Consider the following 21979-nt stretch of genomic DNA (forward strand, 5'->3'; position numbering starts at 1 on the left):
TACAGATACTCAAAAAGTGTACTTAAGTACAGTACTCAAGTAAATGTACTTTGTTACTGTCCACCTCTGAGAATATCTTCGCCATGTATATTACAGAATATACATTGGCATTTAAAGAGCCTGCTGAAATAATAGTCGCATTTCCAAGACATAAATAAAGATGTGTCCGATTAGTGGTTACACATTCATACCAGCATTTATTGCTCAGAACAATATGTGAAGGAGTGAAAGAGCAGTGTGCGCTATATCTGGACACAGACAGCAAAAGCTCCTCGGTTAGGTAACAAAACTTTCTATGCAGCTTTCTTCAGTATCTAACACAGATCTTCCTGCAATATGGCCACTAGAAAACATGGCATTCCTCTGAGCACAGTAAGTAATTTATAGACAAAAATAGTAGATTCGCCTATGTTCTGTAATGATGATTGTTGGGTTCAAAAAGGTGAAAAAATGCAATCATTTTGACCTTTACATTTTTATTGTTAAGAATGTCAACATATTTTAATAATAATTAATTATAACTTTCTACCTTAAAATCAAATTCTATTGACAATATCCATAATTCTAAAAAATATATTTAAATAGTAATTGCAAGATTATGATAATATGAATAATTTGCAAAATGCTGCTTTAAAACGCAATCCTTTAGCATGCTTCTTTTTTCCTTATCAACACCCTATTTTCTTTATGTAGATCAGTCCGAAATTTCTTCATTCCACAAGCCACATCTGGCCCTTCAGTTGAACTAATTGGTGAGTTATTTAGTCTAAATCACTCTTTTATCAACTTATTTCTTGTTAAAACAGAGACAACATGTTGAAATGTTGGCTTGGCTATAGACCTTATTCACAGCACCGCCATCTTTGCTTTTTAATGGGAATGAAAGCGAGGCTGTGAGGGACAGACATGCATCTCTTCAATGGGCTGTACTGTTATGTAATGTGTTTTTGGATTGTTCTGCTCATGAAACACTGGAATAATATCTTTCCAAGAAATTTCAGTTGACAAAAAACTCACGACAATATAAGCTGTGGAAAATTGTAATCGAGGAGCTGTATTACAGCTTTTTCAGCGGATGCCATTGGAAACACGGCAAGTCTATCCCTCACAGCATCACTTTCACACCTGTCATGGCGCTGCTCTGAATAAGGTCTGTTAAGACCTCAATATGATAGTGGCATATCAAACAGCTCATTAGTGTTGCCAACAATTTTTAAATGGAAAAAGCCTTCTCAAAAAATCCCCCAACCCAACCCGTGCTCACATGTATTATATTATTAATATGGCCGAATGTTCAATAAAGATGTTATTTACATATTTTCTGTCAGACATCGGAATGATATGGTGATTTACAGGGATATGTCCGAAATCGTCCTTAATACCCTTAAAGCTACACTGTGTCATTTTTTAAGTTGATTCTTTGCAAAAAACACTTTGTTCTTTCAAAATGATATGTGCTCATTAATGTGTAATTACTTATACCAACTAATCAAGTATTCTCGTAAGCGTAGAATCTGCCATTTAGAATACATACGAGCGAGCCGCTCGAATGGCGGCAGCCATGTTGCGCCTCCATCTTGAAAATACATTAGCCAAAGAGGGACATACCTGGAAATTCAAGCTTCGCCTTTCGCGTTTTTACACTCAGTGGCACCGTGACGAATGCGAGGGGGAGATTACTCGCGACTGCCGGCAGATTTTAAATAATACGGCCACCGTAGGAGTTAAAACGCCCTCGGAATGGGAGGGGCTAGAAAGTAATATTGAGCTGGTAGTCATAAACAATTTCACCGCTAGATGGGAGAAAATCCTACACAGTGTAGCTTTAAATAGGGCAATACTCCTTCAAGTGGAATTAGTGGACTGATGTAGGGAATAGTGAAGGAGGGTTTAGGGGAGGATTTCGAACACAGCCCAGGAGTCAAAAAAGTCGCAAGATTGGTCGCTAGCAGCTTTTTTTGGGGGGGAAATCTAGCGCTAAATCTCGCTAAATTAGCAACACTGCATCAGATGTTCCAGTTTTTGGTCGAATACTATTTTGTGAAAAATGAATTGTGTTGCAGATGCTTATGACCCAGATGTTCGTGCCAGACAGATCTGGATAGTCTGGACACGCATCAGAGGACTAGACTGTCTCTCTTTTATGGATAATGGGGAGGGTTTGACCAGAGCCAGACTGCACAAGATGCTCAGGTACAAAGCACAACAGCATGCCTGTCCAGTCACTTAAGCTACTTTATTATTCATTTTAAGTACAGCAAGTAAAAAGTGTGTGAAATGGACTTGTAATTACCGGTTGTTATAATTGCAAGAGAATCAAGAACTCTTAGTCACTTAATTCAAGGGATTCACAGTGGTCTTATGTCATTAGCACTAAAAGCCTATAACATTAAACCAACACTGAGCATTAGGGCCCAAAGCCAGAACAATTAACAACACATAATTGGCTTCTTGTAATTACTATACTTATCTTGCCTAGAGCTGCGAATGAATGGAGCTGTAAACTTTTGACCAGGTGATCAATTAAGTATTGATCAGTCTTTTATGCTCATCAAGGCTGCATTTAATTGATCAAAAAATACAGTAAAAACAGTACCGTACAGTACAGTAATTTAAAGTAACTTTTCTATTTGAATATATTTGAAAATGTAATTTATTCCTGTGATGGCAAAGCTGAATTTTCAGCATCATTACCATCACATGATCCTTCAGAAACCATTCTAATATGCTGATTTGGTGCTGTTGAAAACAGCGGTCACCGTGATTTTGCCGAGCAAGACAAGTTCCTGGGTCAGTCAACATATTTTGTTGTTCCTGGAACGACAGTCCTGTCCGAAAATGTAGTCCTAGGGAAGCCCTGTAGGGAATCTGTAGGGAAATGAGAGGTGATTTAGAAGCACCTGACCCTGGTCGTAAGCCTAAACTTGACATAAACCCTAAACTTGTCTCAAATCTGATTGGTTGATTGGAATGTTGTTCGAAAGTGTAAAACACAATTTATTTGAAATTTTGAACATTTGTGTATATATAATGCATATTAACACATTTCCCTGATGGCTTCTGCGAGAAGAAAGCAGCGAAATCGAAATTTCACTTTCCATTCGGTGTTTACAGCAATGGGTTTAAATCAGGGTCCATGCATCTGGGAAAAGATGCTACTGTTTTCACGGAGAGCAGAGACACAATGAGTGTGGGACTCCTGTCCCAGTCTTACCTCGAGGCCATCGGAGCTCAGTGAGTCTTGGTGCCCATGATCACGTTTAGATGTGATGGACATAACAGGTAGGCCTACGCTTTTTGAGTGTTGCTTTCAATTTTATCACAGATATAAGTGCAAAGATTCCATTTTTATTTTATTTTTGTGGTTACACTTTATTTCGATGGTCCACTTTAGACATTCTACTACTAACAATAAGTAACTTTGCAACTACATGTCAACTAACAGTCATTAGAGTATTAGTAGACTGTCTGCTTAATATCTGCTGACACTTTATTTTGATGCTCCCCAACAGACAACCTGAACCCTAACACCTAACCTCTAACCTAACAGACTACTAATACTCTAATGAGATTTTATTGAAATGTAGTTGCAAAGTTACTTATATGTCTAAAATGGACAATCGAAATAAAGTGTAACCCAATTTGTATGTTATATTATGCATGCATTTAAGCTTTGACATACACTGAACTCTTGACATCTGACCCTTGATCTCACCAACGTGGAGGATGGAGCCAGTCTGAGAGTGATCTTCACACACTCTCTTTTCAGCTCAGAGAGAGAGAGAGAGCTGTTCGCAAAGCCTCACGCCATCAGCACTGCTGGACAGACAGGAACACGCATCATCACCCGGAAACGTCGCACATAAGCTCCGCCCCTTTTACTGGATACATGAATAAAGGGTGTATCCAGATCTGGGGTGATGATTAGTTAAGGTTTAGGTCAATATGAGTAAAAAATAATAATAATAATAATAATAATACTTTTATTCAGCAAGGACACAGTAAATCAACCAGAGGTGACAGTAAAGACTTTTACAAGGATACAACAGATTTTTACTTACTGTTCTTTTGAACTTTCTTTTGAAGTATCATGAAATATTGCCTAGAGCAAATAGAGCACAACTGTTTTCCACATTGATAAAAATAATAAGTGCAGCAAATCATCATATTAGAATGATTTCTAAAGGATCATGCGACACTGAAGACTGGAGTAATGGAGCTGAAAATTCAGCTTTGCATCACAGGAATACGTTATTTAATTTTTATTATATTAAAATAGAAAACAATTTGAATTGCAATAATAATATTTCACAATATTACTGCCTTTACTGTATTTTTGATCAAATAAATGCAGCCTTGGTGAGCATTAGAGACTTCTTTCAAAAACATTAAAAAAAATCCCTGCAGACCTCAAACTTTTGAACACTAATGTCTAAATTGTGTGTTTTTCAGGACCACAATTGGCGACACTGAATTTGACTTTGACACAGTTAAAATATGACATTCTGATCAGGGCGACCATCAGCGAGAGGAACAACAGTGGTCTCGCCATGACTCCAGAAAGCGAATGTTCATTACAGGTGAGCATAGCACATCTCACAATAATGTGGAATGCAATTATATACATAGTAAGAGCTCTAAAGAGGTAAATATGTCAATTGAAAAAAGATGGTTTAGTTGGTTTAGGTGCGTGATTGATTCTTTATGTTTTTGTAATACTGTAGCATCTTATATCTGAAGCCTCTCATTGCAAATCATTATTCGAGGGCAAAGAGTGAAGAGCCAGCTGATATCCACGAGTCTGGCTTATATTGCGCAGTACAACTACAGGCCGTCATTCCTTGTATCTTTACAAAATAGATTGTTTTTTGGAGTGCACACATTTAACATCATCACCTTCTCAGCATTTCTTAACTCAGTGCTCAGAACAAGAGTGTACGCATCACTTTCGGATACAACACCAAAAGCAAAGAGCATTATGGGATTATGATGTGTCATAAGAACAGGCTGATAAAGCCATACGTGAAAATGAGCTGCCAATGTAAGTTAACCAGAAATGATTGCATGTTTCTTCTGCTTCCTTTACCCATCAATTCAATACTAAAAGCTGTGGTTTGCTTTTATAACAGGCCGAAAGAAAAGGTGTGGGAGTTATTGGTGTTATAGAGTGCAATTTCCTTCAGCCCACTCACAACAAACAAGACTTTGATGACACCGATAAATACAGGTGAGCTGAACAAACGCTGTTTATCACTCTACCGGCATTTACCCCAAATGATGCCCTTGGGCTACTTTGATGGAAAAGGCACTATTTTATACAGGAAGATCATGCACAAGGAGTACTGGAACGAAATCTGCTACAAATGAAAGGAAGGGGAACCAAAGTGCACAGTAGCAATAGGAGATGTGTTGTGAGTACTGCCATTAATAACCTGTCAGTAACACACACACAAAATTCTAGCTAATTTAAAGGAATTGTTATAAAACCTCTGTCATTATTTACTCAACCTTATGTTGTTCCAAACCTCGATGACTTTCTTTCTTCGGTGGAACACAAAAGCAGTGTTGTTACTGTTCGTCCTCCTGTGAGAAAATCAAGTTTTTAATGTTGTTTATATGTCTATGTGGTGTTTTTAATATGCTTTAAGACAAACCTGAACTCTGTGAAGTTCTGGATAGATATTATGATACTCGAAATCTTTTGAAGGTGTTAAAGCAAACAAATAAAATATCCTGTGTCCCAGATGCCAATGCAAATTGATTATTGATTAAAAAGCAATATTCGAATCTTGTCTTTTCCTTTTAGAGCTCCAGGAGCATTAACAACCAGTCAGGCACCCAGACATCCACCAGCCTCTGTTTTGTCTGTTAAAGATGCAATGCCAGTATGCCACATAAAAGCATTACTAAAATAGCTTTGAATCGCCTTACCACTTAGTTTGAAGAGGCCCTGATGTGGCTTTTGGTTGTGTTAATGACATGCCTCATTAGAGGCCCCTTACACTTAGGCTTTTCATGAAAATCAGTGTGTTTTCATCTTGTTTTCTCTCAGCTGAAAAATACAACATTTGAGCATGTGATAGTGTTTTCTGCCACGGTTATATCTGTGTGAACAAACCACACAACAAACTTGAGTGTTATACATCTTTTCACTGTATTTACTGTAACTTATCCAAGTTACATTTTAGGACAAGTTACTTAAACAATGTACTCTCTTATTTCTATGATGGCTGAAAGCTTCATTTTCAGCAGCCATTACTCCAGTCTTTAGTGTTACATGATTCATCAAAACATATTCTGGAATAAATACATTTCTCTTTCAAAAAAATCTTACTAACCCCAAAACATTTAGTTGAACATGTTTTAAATGTATTTAAAGGTAGAGACTCAAATTCAATTGTCCTTTCCAAAATGGCACATTTACTTTCCTTAAAGGAATCGTCCTCATTTGCTCACCATGTCATGTAATGTCATTCCAAACATGCATGACTGTCTTTCCTTGGCAGAACACATAAGATATCTTGAAGAATGTTTCTTGTTTTGAACTGTCCATACAGTAATAGTCAGCAACATTAAACCCCATTCACTTTCATAGTGTGCTGGAAACCACCACAGAGACATTTTTCAAAATATCTTCTTTTGAGTTGTGTAGAAGAAGAAATTTGGACTGACATGAAGGTGAGTAGATAATGACTGAATTGTTTCCTTTTTTTGGTCAACTACAACTAGTATTCATTTTATGTTAGGACTGTCTTCAGCTGAGAGGTCCCCTTTGCCCCTCATTAACCTGACCGCTGTCGCCAGGTCTCTAAGAAGGTAGGAATAATACAACTGGTGATTCATACATACTTTATTTGACTGTACATGCACTTACAAGTAATTACAGCATCCTTACTTAACAAAGTAGTGGGCAATATAAGGTAACTGCATGAGATAAAGGGATAGTTCATCCAAAAATGAACATCCTGTCATCATTTTACTCACCCACATGTTGTTCCAAATCCGTATAATTTATTTCTTCTGTTGAACACAAAATAATATATGTAAAAAAATGTCGGTAACCAGACAGTTGATAGTAGCCATTGACTTTCATAGTACTTTTTTCCTACTATGAATTCAATAGCTAATGCAACTGTGCTTAGAGAGCACAGCGCCGCCCTGGTGGACTAAAGGAGCCAGCTCATCAGCAGGGTATTCATTAACTTTTAATTATGTTAGTTCATAAAATAAAATTGTTCATTGTTGATTCGTGTTAGTTCACAATGCATTAACTAACAATTAAAGATACAACTTTTGATTTTAAAATATATTAGTAAATGTTACAATTAACTTTAACTAAAATGCTATAGAAGAATTGTTCATTGTTAGTTCATGCAATTAACTAATGCATTAACTAAAGTTAATTGAAATCTTATAAAGTGTTACCTAAGTGAGTGTATGTATATAAGCTATTTTATATGATTCGAAAAGGTTACAAATGGGTAAAATAAATGATTATCATATAGAGACTTATAGTATATTTAGTAGTATTTATGAGTATTTTGAATTTGCGTAATTTGCGTAAATTTTAGTAATTTTGTTATGTGCTTTTGTTATTTTCTATTTAGTATTCATATTTATTTCAGCTTTAGTTTTAGTCATTTTAGTTCTTCAGTTTGAACTTATTTCAGTTAGTTGACAAGGCAATATTTCAAATTTTCATTAAAAAAATGTAAGTTGAACTTTTTCATCTAATATTTATTTTTTATGCTATTTCCACTTTATTTCAAATATCGAAACAAATGAATAGCTTTAGTTTTACTTATAACAATACTGCATGAGGACATAAACCACTGTTTACAAGGATACTTGCAAAGCATTTTTTCACGTAAGTATTTGTGTAGCCTACTTGACCATTCAAGCCCAATATGGCGCCACAAACAACTTAGTTCAAGTCGCGCGTCTATCAGACAGCGTATATACATCTATCAAAATGAGTCCTCTTTCAGTGCTTATTGAGCTTGAACGGTTTAAAAAAATCACTTGTTATTAAACCACAAGGCTTAAAAACTCATTCAAATGATAAGCTTTCGTGACGGCGCAGCACGGATACGTCACATGAGCGTAACTGCGAAAGAGACGATAGTCCAAAATTTCAAAAGCAACCTCACAGAACACCATAGCAACACACACAACCAGCCTAGCATTGTGGCACTGACTTTTGCACAGGCCAGCACTACTCATATTGTCCTCTGGAACTACAAAAGTCGATTTATGCATGTTTTCCCTAAAGGTATTGAATTTTCTATGTGCTGTGTCTAGCTGGAGAGGGTAGTGGAGGAGAAGACCAGCCTTTCTGCCCTGTGTGATCAGCTGAAGTGTCAACTGTCAAAGCTCCTGGGAACAGAGCAAGAGAGGCAAGGAAGAGAAAGACGACAGCTCCAGACTGAGGACACTGCGTCTAAACCTGAGCCGTCTGCTGGTGTCTTCAGTTCCTTCTCTTCATCTTGAGCATGTGGACCACAGCAGTGATGTCATAGATACGGTTCTGGAACACCTCACATAAAACAGTTCCTCTGATTTTCAGAATGTCTGTCAGATCGGATTCTAAAGATTTGTAGGCTATAAACACCTAGAATTTCTTGTGTTGGCGTAAAATTTAGTTGTAACTGGGTGAAATCTACAATTTCTCATATACTTCATATACTACTGTCATATATTTACATTTATTAGATACATTTATGTTGAAGTGTTGGAGGAGACTATGAAAGCCCATTTCTGCCATATAAAAAAATAAGCATACTTTGCTAAAAATAATCAAAATAGTCAAATAGTCAAAATAATGACATAAAAAGTCAATTATGACATAGGCCTACTTATTCAATTAAGTGGACAAAAATTCAATTTCGACATAGAAAGTCATAATTTCTGCTTTTTATCTCATAATTTTGACTGCAATCCCATAATTATGACTTAGTATGTCATAAGTATGATTTACCAAAGCATGATTTTTTTTCTTATGTGGTGGAAAGGGGTTTCTAGATCACTAGAAGGAAATTGATTGGGGTAAATCTTTTTAAGAGCCTTTCTGAAAGAGGCTTCACCTGTTTGTTTTTTGTGTGTGTTTTTTTTACTAGCATTAGCTGGGCTGGCTTAAAAAAAATGAACAAATGTAACAGAGTGTGATATAAGGTAAAGAAACCAAATTTATTAAATGTTTTGGACATTTCTGTTTTTCCCCCATAAAGTACATTGGAGCTGGTCTTGCATGCCTAGAAAATAGCACAACCAAGATGGCCGCCGAGTGAACCGACCTTCTCCAATAAAGATTAATATCAGAGAATGTCTAATATGGCGAGAAGTTTCACTCTCACTACACTTCCGGCTTCTGAACTGGTTGCAGTTCCACTCTGATTCCATATGAGGGCGCTCACAGGACGAGTGCAGAATGAATGGAGGTCTATGGCGAAAAACCCTCAAAATCCACTTTTCTCAGGATATAATTTTTTGTCTAGTAATTTGAATGTTGTATTCGAAAGGAGATGCAAAGAAATTACACATTGCTGGGTGTTAGATTTTTTAGAGTCACTTATTTGCTTTAAAAAGTCTTTCAAAATGTCAATGACGTCAGAATGCTGACGTCATTAGCAGAATGCTAGCGTGTTATGGGCAACAACAACTCAACCTGTAAGAAATCGAAAGGACATAAGTACTCGTTCATTCAACTTTCGACCTAAAACCCATGTTGAACTTGCCAAATCTACAATCAAATCTGAGATTTCTCAGCGGCAATCGGGTGAAAGAGACAAATTTAGCTGTCTAGCCCCATTGACTCCCATTCATTTTGCACTCATGGCGATCGCCCCCAGTGGAACTCTGGTGGTACTACAACCAAAATTCGGTACAATAGGGCTTAATAGGGAGTGGGCAGGCTCTCCGTAGACGGGCTCTGTTAATATGCTCACATTCAGGAACCAGATGTTAATTTTTTTTCACTATGGACTCTATATGTTTTCTTGCTCTTTAAGGACACACACACACACACACACACACACACACACACACACACACACACACTCACACTCGCACACGCACGCACACACACACACACACACACACACACACACACACACACACACACACACACACACTAATCTACTTTTAAAGACGCCCTCTAATAAATGCATAAAAAGGGCACTCTGTGACCTCAGCAGTGACCTATCGTCTTACATCCATTTGCGCTGAAAATAAAACCTATAGATGTGACCTGATCATTAAAAGGCCTATTTTATTTTTACCATCACAGTCTGCCAGGGAGAGACTGACATAAAACATTAATGAATACCCCTATGAATTAAAGGTCAGAAGTTGATGGCCTTCTTATTCAGGCCCATATATTTTGAATGATTTTTGAAGAAAGAAATTAATACTTTTATTCAGCAAGGATGCATAAAATTAAAAGTGACAGTAAATACATTTATAATGTAACAAAAGATTTCCATTTTAATTTAAATTTTTATAAATGCTGTTCTATTTCAAATTCAGCTTTGACATCACAGGAATAAATTACAATTTAACTTTGCGGTATTTTTAATCAAACAAATGCAGCCTTGGTGAGCATACGAGACTTTGAAAAACATTACAAATCATACTGACCTCAAACTTTTGAATTAGTGTACATACAGATTTTTCTTTCTGGATGTTAATACAACATGCTAACCAGGCAAGATTGCCCCAGCACATGTCAATTCTTCAGACTCTTTACCTCTCAGCTGATGGAAAGGGCGAATTTCATGCAATACCTGTCAGTGTTATAAATGGACGCCTCTTGGGAAGCTTACATGACTGTCTTATTGCAACCAGGCTCATTAAATGCCTTAGGTTACCAAAATATTACACTGGCCCTGCCAGGGCATAACACGAGTCAAATGCAATGTCTTGGAGAGCAGTGGCATGGCTGTGTCATAGCCTGGTAATACTGTGATTTAAAGGGATCATCGGATGCAAAATTCACTTTTATATGGTGTTTGCATATAAATGTGTCTTTGCAGTGTGTGGACACAACCACCATGCAATGAAAAAAATCCATTCACTCAAATCCTTTTAATCCTCAAAAAGCCTAAACACTCTCAATAATCAAGCCGTTTGGATTTTCTGAGCAATATGTCATATTGCTCATGCTCCGCCCATAACTACTGACGGACTGTCCCGTATTAGCATATTTCCCGTATTAGCATATTTCCACCCTCAGCCATTTGTATACTGTCAAGGCAGCACTTTAGTGTCTTGTGTCGACACCCCCCATGGAAGAGAGGGGTGGGGTGAGCAGTTGCTCATTATCATTTAAAGAGACAAGCACCGAAATGGGTCACTGTGAACAGAGCTGTTTTTGAGGAGGTAAAAAGGGTGTTGTTTTACACAACCATTGAGGAATTTTAACCAAAGTATGTAACAAACTTTACATGAAGACCCTAAAGAATCATACCAACTTGTGGAAAATGGGCATCCGATGACCCCTTTAAAGGACTAGTTCACCCAAAAGTCGCCATTAGATCGCCCTCATATTGTTCCTAAACTGTATGACTTTCCTCCTTCTGTAGACACAGATGATTTTTTAAAAACTAGCCACTATTTATAAATATAATGAAAGTGAGTAAGTTATAGGACTGTCAAGCTCCAAAATGAAAAAGAACCATAACATTTGGTCAGATAATTAGTCCATATGACTCATGCACTACTGTATATTCTGAAGCCAACCAACAAAATTCACCAAAAATCTTGCCATACACTCTTGAAAATAAAGGTTCCAAAATAGGGTTTTCGCAGCGATGCAATAGAAGAACTATTTTTGGTTCCTCAAAGAACCTTTTACAGAACACCATTTGACTGAAAGAACCCCTTTTTCAATATAAAGAATGTGGAATGGAAAGGTTCTGTGGATGATAAAGTTTCTTCATGGAGCCATCAATGCCATTAAAGAACTGTTATGGTTCAAGGTTCTTCGATGACCATTGGTTCAGCAAAGATATTTTTTTTCATTAAAGGGGTCATACAATGCCATTTTTGTACAAGCTAATATGATTCTTTAGGGTCTAAATTAAAAGTTTGTAATATACTTTAATTAAAAATTCTCAGTAGTATTGTAAGAAAACACTCATTTTACCTGGTCAAAAACAGCTCTGTTTTCAGCACGCCGTTTAAGTGCATGTGTCTTTAAATGATAATGAGCTTTGCTCACCCCGCCCCTCTGTTCTGTGCGTACACCGTTTGTAACACAATAACACAATAACCATAACGCGTTGTTCATTATAAACGTGGGATTATGAATTATATTGAGAACGTCGTACATAGACAACATGCCATAATGTACCCTGAGTGTAAACAGCCGCATTCATCGTGAAGTGTGCTAGCGATTTGCAAAGATTAATATAAATATTAATATAAAGGTTAATAAAACGTTACACTCACTTCTTCTTCTGGAGGTGCAGCAGGAACACGAATAGTTGGTACCGATCCTTTTTTCAGGAGCAGCTTCTTAGCAAAACCAGCTTTATACTGACCTTGTTTGTAAAGCAGTCTGGTGTGTGAAATGATTTGCGCAAACATGAAAGCATTGACGTTGATCGTGGGGAATATTCCCTTCGAAAACAAACTCAGCCACTGTGTCTTCAGCGGTTCGGATTTAGGAACATCAAAATGACTGCTGTGTTCCTTATTACACCTAAGAACAGAACACCACAATCGCTTAGACGCCATTCTGCTCATAGACAGTGCTCCAGCGTATCAACAATGACCGCGCCGGTCCGCGCGGACTATGATTGACAGCTCGCTCACGAGCGAGGGCAGGTCTGTGTTGAAACGCTGCTGTCAATCAACAATCGTGGGAGGGGCGTCGATTTGTGACGTCACAAAATCGAACGGCTTGATTTGAGATGGGGAAAAACATACAAGAAGATTAAGAAAAAAAACACTGGATGGATTTTTATCATTTTATGATGGTTGTGTACAGGCACTGCCAACACACATTTCACTACAATCAACTTGTAAAAGTGCATGTACCATTATATGACCCCTTTAAGAACTTTAATTCCCTCACTGTATTTGGCTATATGATTCTCTCGAAATTAAAAAGCATCTAAAAGTAACAGGTTCTGCAGAACAGCATATTGGTTTCTTTGTTCCATTGATGGTTGGAAATTCCTAGAAAGTAAAAGGTTCTTTAGGTTCTAATTGGAACCTTCATGTAGAACCTAATTGGAACCTGGTCTTAATAACCACACTGGGATGATCTGGACTGTTTTGACATTATAAACATTTTTCACTTGTCTTTTTTTATTTCATGCAGAATGTTGGTGGAGGTAAATATTAAATAGACTTGGGAATTGAGAAATAAAAAGACACCCAACCCAAATCCTGAGGTCACCAGGTCCAAAGGTCAGCCATTTTTCTATACTTGCAAAATTAGAAAGGTCCATTTCTTACACGTTTACTATTGTAAGTAATAACCCGATGGGTTATGTGATTTTATTTAATCTTTACACCCTCTGAATATTGTATGTTGACTTATGGCCCACACGCTGAGTCAGACCCGGGTCTCAAATTGTATTTTAATGGAGTGACATTAGAGTTATTGAGTTATTCCAGATTACATCTTATCAGAAAGCTCAAATTCACTCTTCACATCAGTCCATCTCAACTTGTACTAGGCCTGTGAGAGTTGTGTATATATATAAAGGGTGATGTTGCGAATGCGTTGCGTTGACAGGTTTTGGTGATTTCTTGTCATCATCTCTTTTCTGGAAACCTTTCCATAGGGCTGCTATTTAACTTTATTTTTTATCCAAGATAATCTAACACAGTTTAGCTATTTTCATGCAATAATTCATTTATGTGTGCCCTTTTAAAAAATAGGAAGTAAACCAGTCCCTGAGGAAGCAAGATTGCATTGACTCCGTACCTGGTAATATGCTTGTTTTGCTTGTGCTTTTGTTAGTTCAAAATAGAGATGCAAACACTTTCCACCCATCAACAGTTGCAAGCAATTGCGTCTTTTACGTTTATTGCATCTAACTGCAGGTGTTGTAAAATGTGGAAAATATTAATACACTGTAAGAAAAATGTAATCGAATTTTAACTATTTAAAGCCTTTCAACTTTAAAAGTTCAGGTTTAAAATGTTCTATTGTTTGTAATTATTTGTGAAATGTAAAAAAAAGTTGCTGCCTTAAATTTTTAAGTACAATCAACTTGGATGTTTAAGTCATTTCAACTTAAATTACATTAGACTGACTTAAAAAAAATTAGTTGAATCTTGTATAACATATATAAAAAAGTTGAATATTGCTTAACCTATTTTGACAAGTTAAAGCAATGTAAAAAAAACCCCACATGTTGTCATATTATTGATCATATATTGTTTTTACAGTTTAGCAGTTTTTGAATGTATATTAGTAAAGAGTCTGGACCTAAATCTTGATGTTATTCATCCAGTGTCCACAAGGGGACGCTCAGTCTTCAGTACTGCTTTTACACAGTTTTATCCTATATGAATCAAAAAGCTCAACAATATCTGGAAAATGTAAGCAAACATTTAATTATTCACACTATGGTTGCTATTATTATTATCAACAAAAAAAGCACCAGAACAAGAATCAGTGTGCAGTTATTCTGATGATAGTGAGAACTGATGATAGGAGAGTATCCTTTCTTTCCAAAGCTGAGCATCCTTTTCCTCCTCCTGTAGATATCATAATGTGATTACACGTCTGTAGTCTTTATATAATGTTTAAATAACAGATATGAAGCGTTTGGGAACGTTCTCATGCCTTTCTGCTCCCCTTAAGCAGTAGCATCACTAGGGAGTGAGAACGTGATTGAATTCCTGCTGTGGTCATGTCACAGTTCTGAAGTCGTAATGAGGACACAACGGGCCTTCCGTCTCATATCTGTCTGTCTCTACTAGAAACACCACTAGAGTCGAGGGGTGTAGGAGAGAGCGACTGAGGGTGGAAGTGAGCTGAGAGAAGATATGGTGGGACGTTAGAGAAGAAGAATAGGGTGAATTAGGGAGGCCGGGGCTAGTTGTCACACATTATCTTTCAGAGTGGGCACACATACCTTAAAGTCTTGTTTTTAAAAAAAGCTATTCAATATTTCCAACATTTCTGCCCAGTATAATTTTTTTTTACTGTTATTAAAAAAAAAACCAATTTGTCAAGGGTGACAACATGCCCCAATAGCATGATGTGATGTCACAGTGGAACAGCCTATTGTAGTTTTTTTTTTTTTTGCACAAATTATTTCAGGTCAATAAGATTTTTATTTTTAAAGAAAGAAATTAATGCTTTTATTCAGCAAGGATGCATTGAATTGATTACTCTACTGTACAGACTTACATTGTTACAAAAAAAAAAATCTATTGCAAATCATTGATAATAATAATAAATGTTTCTTGAGCGGCAAATCATCATATTCGAATGATTTCTGAAGGATCATGTGACACTGAAGACTGGAGTAAAGATGCTGAAAATTCAGCTTTAACATCACAGGAATAAATTACATTTTACAATATAGAAAACAGTTATTTTATTTGTAATAATATTTCACAATATTACTGTTTATTCTGTATTTTTGATCAAATAAATGCAGCCATGTGAGCATTAGAGACTTCTTTCAACAACATTTAAACCATTATTTTGTACAGTATAGTGTATAAGGTTTCATTTTAGCTGACAAATGTTCTATTTAATTATTGTACAAAAAAATTGTGTGCAATTATGCTGAGATAACTCGCCGCATTATCCCATTTCTGACACCACAAATCAAAGTGGTGAAAACTAGAAACTTTGTCCTCTGAGGCCGTATTACAGAAACATCCTTCCTTATCTGATCGGTTACCATGGCGATTTGAGTTAGGAGTCAGATCTTAACTAAAGATAGGAAGTTACTGTAATACAGCCACTGATCTGCAGTAATTCTGTGGCGGCAGTTCAGAATGAGAGCCATTATTACCTCGTCCAGCCAAGATTCAACTACCTTAATAGATGGAAAATGTGTGATGGTAAAAGTTGCTCTTTGATGCAAGATTTCTCAAAAGAAGGTCGAGCTGGTCTAATATGAACATAAATGGTCATTACATCATCTCTTATCAAGGATACAAATTTTTTTATTTTATATATAAAATATCCTAAAGCTGGTTTTGAGGATGGAGAAGAGAGGATGAGTACAGAGAAGCACTAAAGCAATTACAATTTGCATTTTTAATCATTTTTTTTTTTTGTCTTTAAACAGTCTACATTTAGGCTACTTGAGAATGAAGATGTTGAGATAATTGGCATTGTGTTAGTTTCCCTCTTGTTTTAAGCACAAACTTATACATTTAGTTTAGATTTATCCTTAAAACAACACAAATGGCCAGCTTAATTCAAGATTTTTTTGCATAAAAGTAAGTCTTAATTTCTTATGCAGTTTTACCTCTCAAGTACATTTATCGGTTTAAAGGGTGTTTTAATATTATAATGGAAAATAAGAAAGTATTTTTTTTTTGCACTGTAAGGAGCCAAAGAATAGGGCGTCAGTCAATATCTGAATTTTTATTTTTGATGTACTGTTCAAAAGTTTAGAGTTTTTTTGCTTACCAAGGGTGCATTTATTTGTCAAAAATACAGTAAAAACAGTAATATTGTGAAATATTATTACAATTCTGTTTTCCATTTGAATATGTTAACACAATTGAATGCATCCTTAATGAATAAATGTATTCATTTCTTTAAAAAAGAACCCAAATATTTGAACGCTGTTGTATTCGAGACATTCTTGCCTTGAAGCAGTGCACTTTTTCCTTCTCAAGGTCCCTCTGATATGCGTAGACATATGTCATGGCATTGCCCCCCTTGACTTCAGAATGAAACAGCGTGTTATGGTAGCGCAGGAGAACGCCTGCTGATGCATCTGCCATCCCATGTGTGTTCCTCACCCAGAGCCGTCCAGTGTCTGATGCATTTCTCCTTCAGGCTGTGGCATGTAAGCGATCATCCCAGCCAGCATGAGGTCTCGCAGCGACGTCTGGACACTGTCCAAATGTGCAGTGGCCTGTAATGCAGTGGAATGTGATTGGATACAATTGCCTCGATTGTCTGAATGACAGCTAGAAACTGCCTCATTTTGAGCTCATTCTGTCCAGTAAATCAGATTTGCCATGAGCACTGTTAACTGGCCCGTTTGGTTTCATTTATAACACATTAACGCTAAGATTAACATAATGTGGGTGTTAGAAACTGACTTATAGGAGAACATTTGTAATTGCATTCATTGACTGAAAAATATATACACTCACCTAAAGGATTATTAGGAACACCATACTAATACTGTGTTTGACCCCCTTTCGCCTTCAGAACTGCCTTAATTCTGCGTGGCATTGATTCAACAAGGTGCTGAAAGCATTCTTTAGAAATGTTGGCCCATATTGATAGGATAGCATCTTGCAGTTGATGGAGATTTGTGGGATGCACATCCAGGGCACGAAGCTCCCGTTCCACCACATCCCAAAGATGCTCTATTGGGTTGAGATCTGGTGACTGTGGGGGCCATTTTAGTACAGTGAACTCATTGTCACGTTCAAGAAACCAATTTGAAATGATTCGAGCTTTGTGACATGGTGCATTATCCTGCTGGAAGTAGCCATCAGAGGATGGGTACATGGTGGTCATAAAGGGATGGACATGGTCAGAAACAATGCTCAGGTAGGCCGTGGCATTTAAACGATGCCCAATTGCAACTAAGGGGCCTAAAGTGTGTCAAGAAAACATCCCCCACACCATTACACCACCACCACCAGCCTGCACAGTGGTAACAAGGCATGATGGATCCATGTTCTCATTCTGTTTACGCCAAATTCTGACTCTACCATCTGAATGTCTCAACAGAAATCGAGACTCATCAGACCAGGGAACATTTTTCCAGTCTTCAAGTGTCCATTTTTGGTGAGCTCGTGCAAATTGTAGCCTCTTTTTCCTATTTGTAGTGGAGATGAGTGGTACCCGGTGGGGTCTTCTGCTGTTGTAGCCCATCCGCCTCAAGGTTGTGCGTGTTGTGGCTTCACAAATGCTTGGCTGCATACCTCGGTTGTAACGAGTGGTTATTTCAGTCAAAGTTGCTCTTCTATCAGCTTGAATCAGTCGGCCCATTCTCCTCTGACCTCTAGCATCAACAAGGCATTTTCGCCCACAGGACTGCCGCATACTGGATGTTTTTCCCTTTTCACACCATTCTTTGTAAACCTTAGAAATGGTTGTGCGTGAAAATCCCAGTAACTGAGCAGATTGTGAAATACTCAGACCGGCCCGTCTGGCACCAACAACCATGCCACGCTCAAAATTGCTTAAATCACCTTTCTTTCCCATTCTGACATTCAGTTTGGAGTTCAGGAGATTGTCTTGACCAGGACCACACCCCTAAATGCATTGAAGCAACTGCCATGTGATTGGTTGATTAGATAATTGCATTAATGAGAAATTGAACAGGTGTTCCTAATAATCCTTTAGGTGAGTGTATATTTTTCATGTTTTTGAAAGAAGTCTCTTATGCTCAGTCACCAAGGCTGCATTTATTTGAACAAAAATACAGTAAAAAACTTAATATTGTGAAATATTTTTACAATTTCAAAGAACTGTTTTCTATTTTAATATATTTTAAAATGCAATTTATTCATGCGATTCAAAGCTGAATTTTCAGCATCATTACTCCAGTCTTCAGTGTCACATGATCCTTCAGAAATCACTCTAATATGCTGATTTGATGCTCAAGAAACATTTATCATGATCAATGTTGAAAACAGTTTGTTTTATACAATAATAATCACCATATTTTAGTGGAAACTGGGATACATATTTTTTGATACAGTGTTACAGTCTTTACTGTCACTTTTAATCAATTCTTGGCATCCAGTTGCTTAAAAAAAAAAAAAAAAAAAAAAAAACTTACTGACCCAAACATTTGAACAATTGTAAAACCGAACGGTTAAGACGAGCTTGATTTGTGAAAACAGTGGGAAGTATGTGTGTAGGATTGACTTAAAGAATAAAGGCAAGCTCAATTTGAACTGACTCAGGATCAGTTTCAAAGCATTTGTTTGGTGTAGATTAATTTTGAAGTGTAGTAGTGAAACAGATGTTGGTACACAGGATAGAAGTGTGGCTCAAAAAAACAAACAAAAAAACAGTTTGCTTTTTGACTGTGGCGCCGTTTACGGCAGCTGAGATTGTTGAAATCATAAACACAGTCATTACAAACCTCCAAGGGTTTTTTTTAATAGCCTGGTCCTTTATGATAATCTACAGTGTACTTTTTCCAGATACCAAGCTATAAATCCACCGCCATTCATTGATGCTGGGAATACTATCATAGGGGTGGTAGGATTTTTTTTTTTTTTTTACGGTTGTTTTTAAGGGTACACCCACAAAGGGATAGTTTTCTCACATTTACAGCAATTTACTTACTAACGACTATGAGAAATATGTGTAATGTGGCAACAAGGCATGCAAAGGAAGCTAGATGTGAGACTGAGACCCTCCCCCAGTGGCCTGGAATAGTTCAGCTCAATCACAGAAAGCTCAATTCTCAATGGAAGCCCGTCCCGTGGCTCCGCCCCCTCCTGTCCTCCACACCAGCAACCAGCGGTTTAAATGTTAACTCTTCGTGTGCACGCTGCTAAAAAACCTTCCTCAGTATTTTTTGTTTGTTTTGTTTTCCACTCTCTCAGGGGAAAAAAGGTACAACATCTCTCACTGGGCCAATATCCTTTCAAAAAGTACATCTTTGTACCTAAAGAGTAGCCTATATTAGTAGCTTAATAATTGTACATATTGGTACCAAAAGTACATATTAATACCGAAATAGTAGCTACATTAGAATTTTTTTAACGGGTACCATCCCAGTAACGGCTTCAGATGCTAAATGACAAAATTATTAAGTCTTATTTTCTGAAAAAATAATCAAAATTAAGTGAGTTTTGAAATCATGAAAGATTGTTAGAAACCTCAGTTTTTTTTTTTTCATGCCAAGAATAAAAAAAAAATAGAATAAAAAAAAGAAAGAAAAAAAACCGTTATATTCAGCATTTGTAATGCGGCGGGCTATTAATAACGCTTGTGTTTTTTTCCCACTTGTCTTTTATGTGTTTGTTAGAGGTTGAATTCATATCAAATACTGCCATATTACTTCTGAATATGATGTCTACTTCATAAATTGTATGAACATTATGGAAATATATGGTTCATATCCCTCAAAACAAATGGAAGAGTCTCACACACCATTTCGAAATTACCGTAACGATTCTGAACTGTAAAAAAGCTTCACATGCTTGTAGAACTTGTAATTACAACGTGTAAACTGGTAATTTTCTGAGAACTACAACTTGTACCACTTGACCACTACAGATTTAAGGTGTGTTGGTTTTGAAGCGCCGCTGTGCAGACCGATCGGTGTGTATGACATCAAATGTATGAGCTTGTAATTATGATATGACGTGAACGCAGCAAAAGTCACCAATAGAGAGCCCTGGATATCATCTAGTGGAAAAGTTTGTTACTGCGCCCAAACTAAATCTTACTAAAAGCTCATTTTTTAAAAGATATCTACAATTTGGAACACAAAATGTTCAGATTTTTGGCCTTGAATTTCTTGCAGTTTTCGAGTCAAACAGGTTTTGTAAAATATATATTTCACATAAAATATTTAAATATATCCTTAAAGTTTTCATAAACTTAAACTTCTATAATTCTTTTTAAATTCCACTTTCATAATTGTTTTCACATCTACAATAATCTGCCAAGTGACCAAACTTACAGTTGTAGCCTCAGTAGCCCCCTTTTATAATGTAAATATGATTTAATGTATTTGTTTTTGTTGAACCTTTAATATAATGGCTCGGCGGTAAAAACTATGGTTAAACCGCGAGGAAGGCTGTTGGCGTCTTTGTGTCCATCTGCTTACAATTGCTTCTGATTGACACATCTGTCTACTTCCCAGCTATTACCCCCTCCTCTTCCATGCTTATTTTCTTTCCCCCACTTCTCTTCACTCTTTCACGTCCTTTACTACAGTGATTCCCAACCTGGAATAAGTGTACCCAGGGGATATTTAAGTAGATTCCAGTGGGAGAGATTTTCATTTTGCTTTGTTAAAGGGATAGTTCACTCAAAAATGAAAATTCTGTCAACATTTACGCAACATCATGTAATTTCCAAACCTGTGTGACTATTTCTTCTGCAGAACACAAAAGAAGACAACCAACACTGGAGCCCATTAAAAAACACTGAGACATTTCTTAAAATATCCACAGAAGAAGGAAAGTACAAGCTTGGAACGACTTGAGGGTGAGTAAATGATGATAGAGTTTTCAGTTCCTTTTTAAGGAATTACTTTGTGAATGAGATTTACACAAATATTATGTGGTTGACACTTCCAGCGTAATATATGGGCCACTTTAATGCATTTAATTTTTTTTATTTAATGGTATGGATGCATTAGTCAGTCATGGCTAATTTATGCAGAGAGAACGGGTGTCTTCAAAAGGGTGGTTATAGAGAAAAAAAAAGCAAGCAATATTTGGCAAGTCATGTGATCTCATCTCAATATGGCGGGCCTCATAATGAGGCGATCTAATCCATGTAAAATAAACGGCTCTCATCAGGCTACCGACATGACTGGAGTCTGGACTGCACTTCATTTTAATTAATTAAATATTAAAAAATACTATTTTCTTATTTGTAAAACTTTTTTAATGAGGAAATTATTGAAGATAAGCTAAACGATATTCCATAGCCTTTCTGAGCGGGGCATCCAGAAGGCAAAAAAGGGTTGGCAAACACTGCTCTAGTGTATCTCACTTTTTGGCTATCTGAAAACAAGCAACTTTCGAACTGTTTGTTTTGAGTTGGAGCAAGATGAGGACTTCACATTGAGACATGATTTTAACGGCCCACAACTTGAGAACTCTTACC

At 36.8% G+C, this 21979-nt stretch overlaps 1 protein-coding gene across 1 annotated transcript; it reads left to right on the forward strand.

Moving 5' to 3' along the window:
* Positions 1 to 336: 336 nt before the first annotated feature.
* morc3b (MORC family CW-type zinc finger 3b) lies at positions 337 to 8490 on the forward strand (the record flags this gene model as incomplete). The annotated part of the gene is given in 10 exon segments (XM_084390803.1): positions 337 to 372; positions 694 to 733; positions 735 to 752; positions 2064 to 2193; positions 3052 to 3235; positions 3239 to 3282; positions 3719 to 3790; positions 4453 to 4489; positions 4491 to 4580; positions 8302 to 8490. Coding segments are annotated over 10 exon segments (840 nt in total).
* Between the last annotated feature and the right edge of the window lie 13489 nt (positions 8491 to 21979).

The sequence above is a fragment of the Rutilus rutilus genome, assembly GCF_951802725.1.
Source record: "Rutilus rutilus genome assembly, chromosome: 2".
NCBI lineage: Eukaryota > Metazoa > Chordata > Actinopteri > Cypriniformes > Leuciscidae > Rutilus > Rutilus rutilus.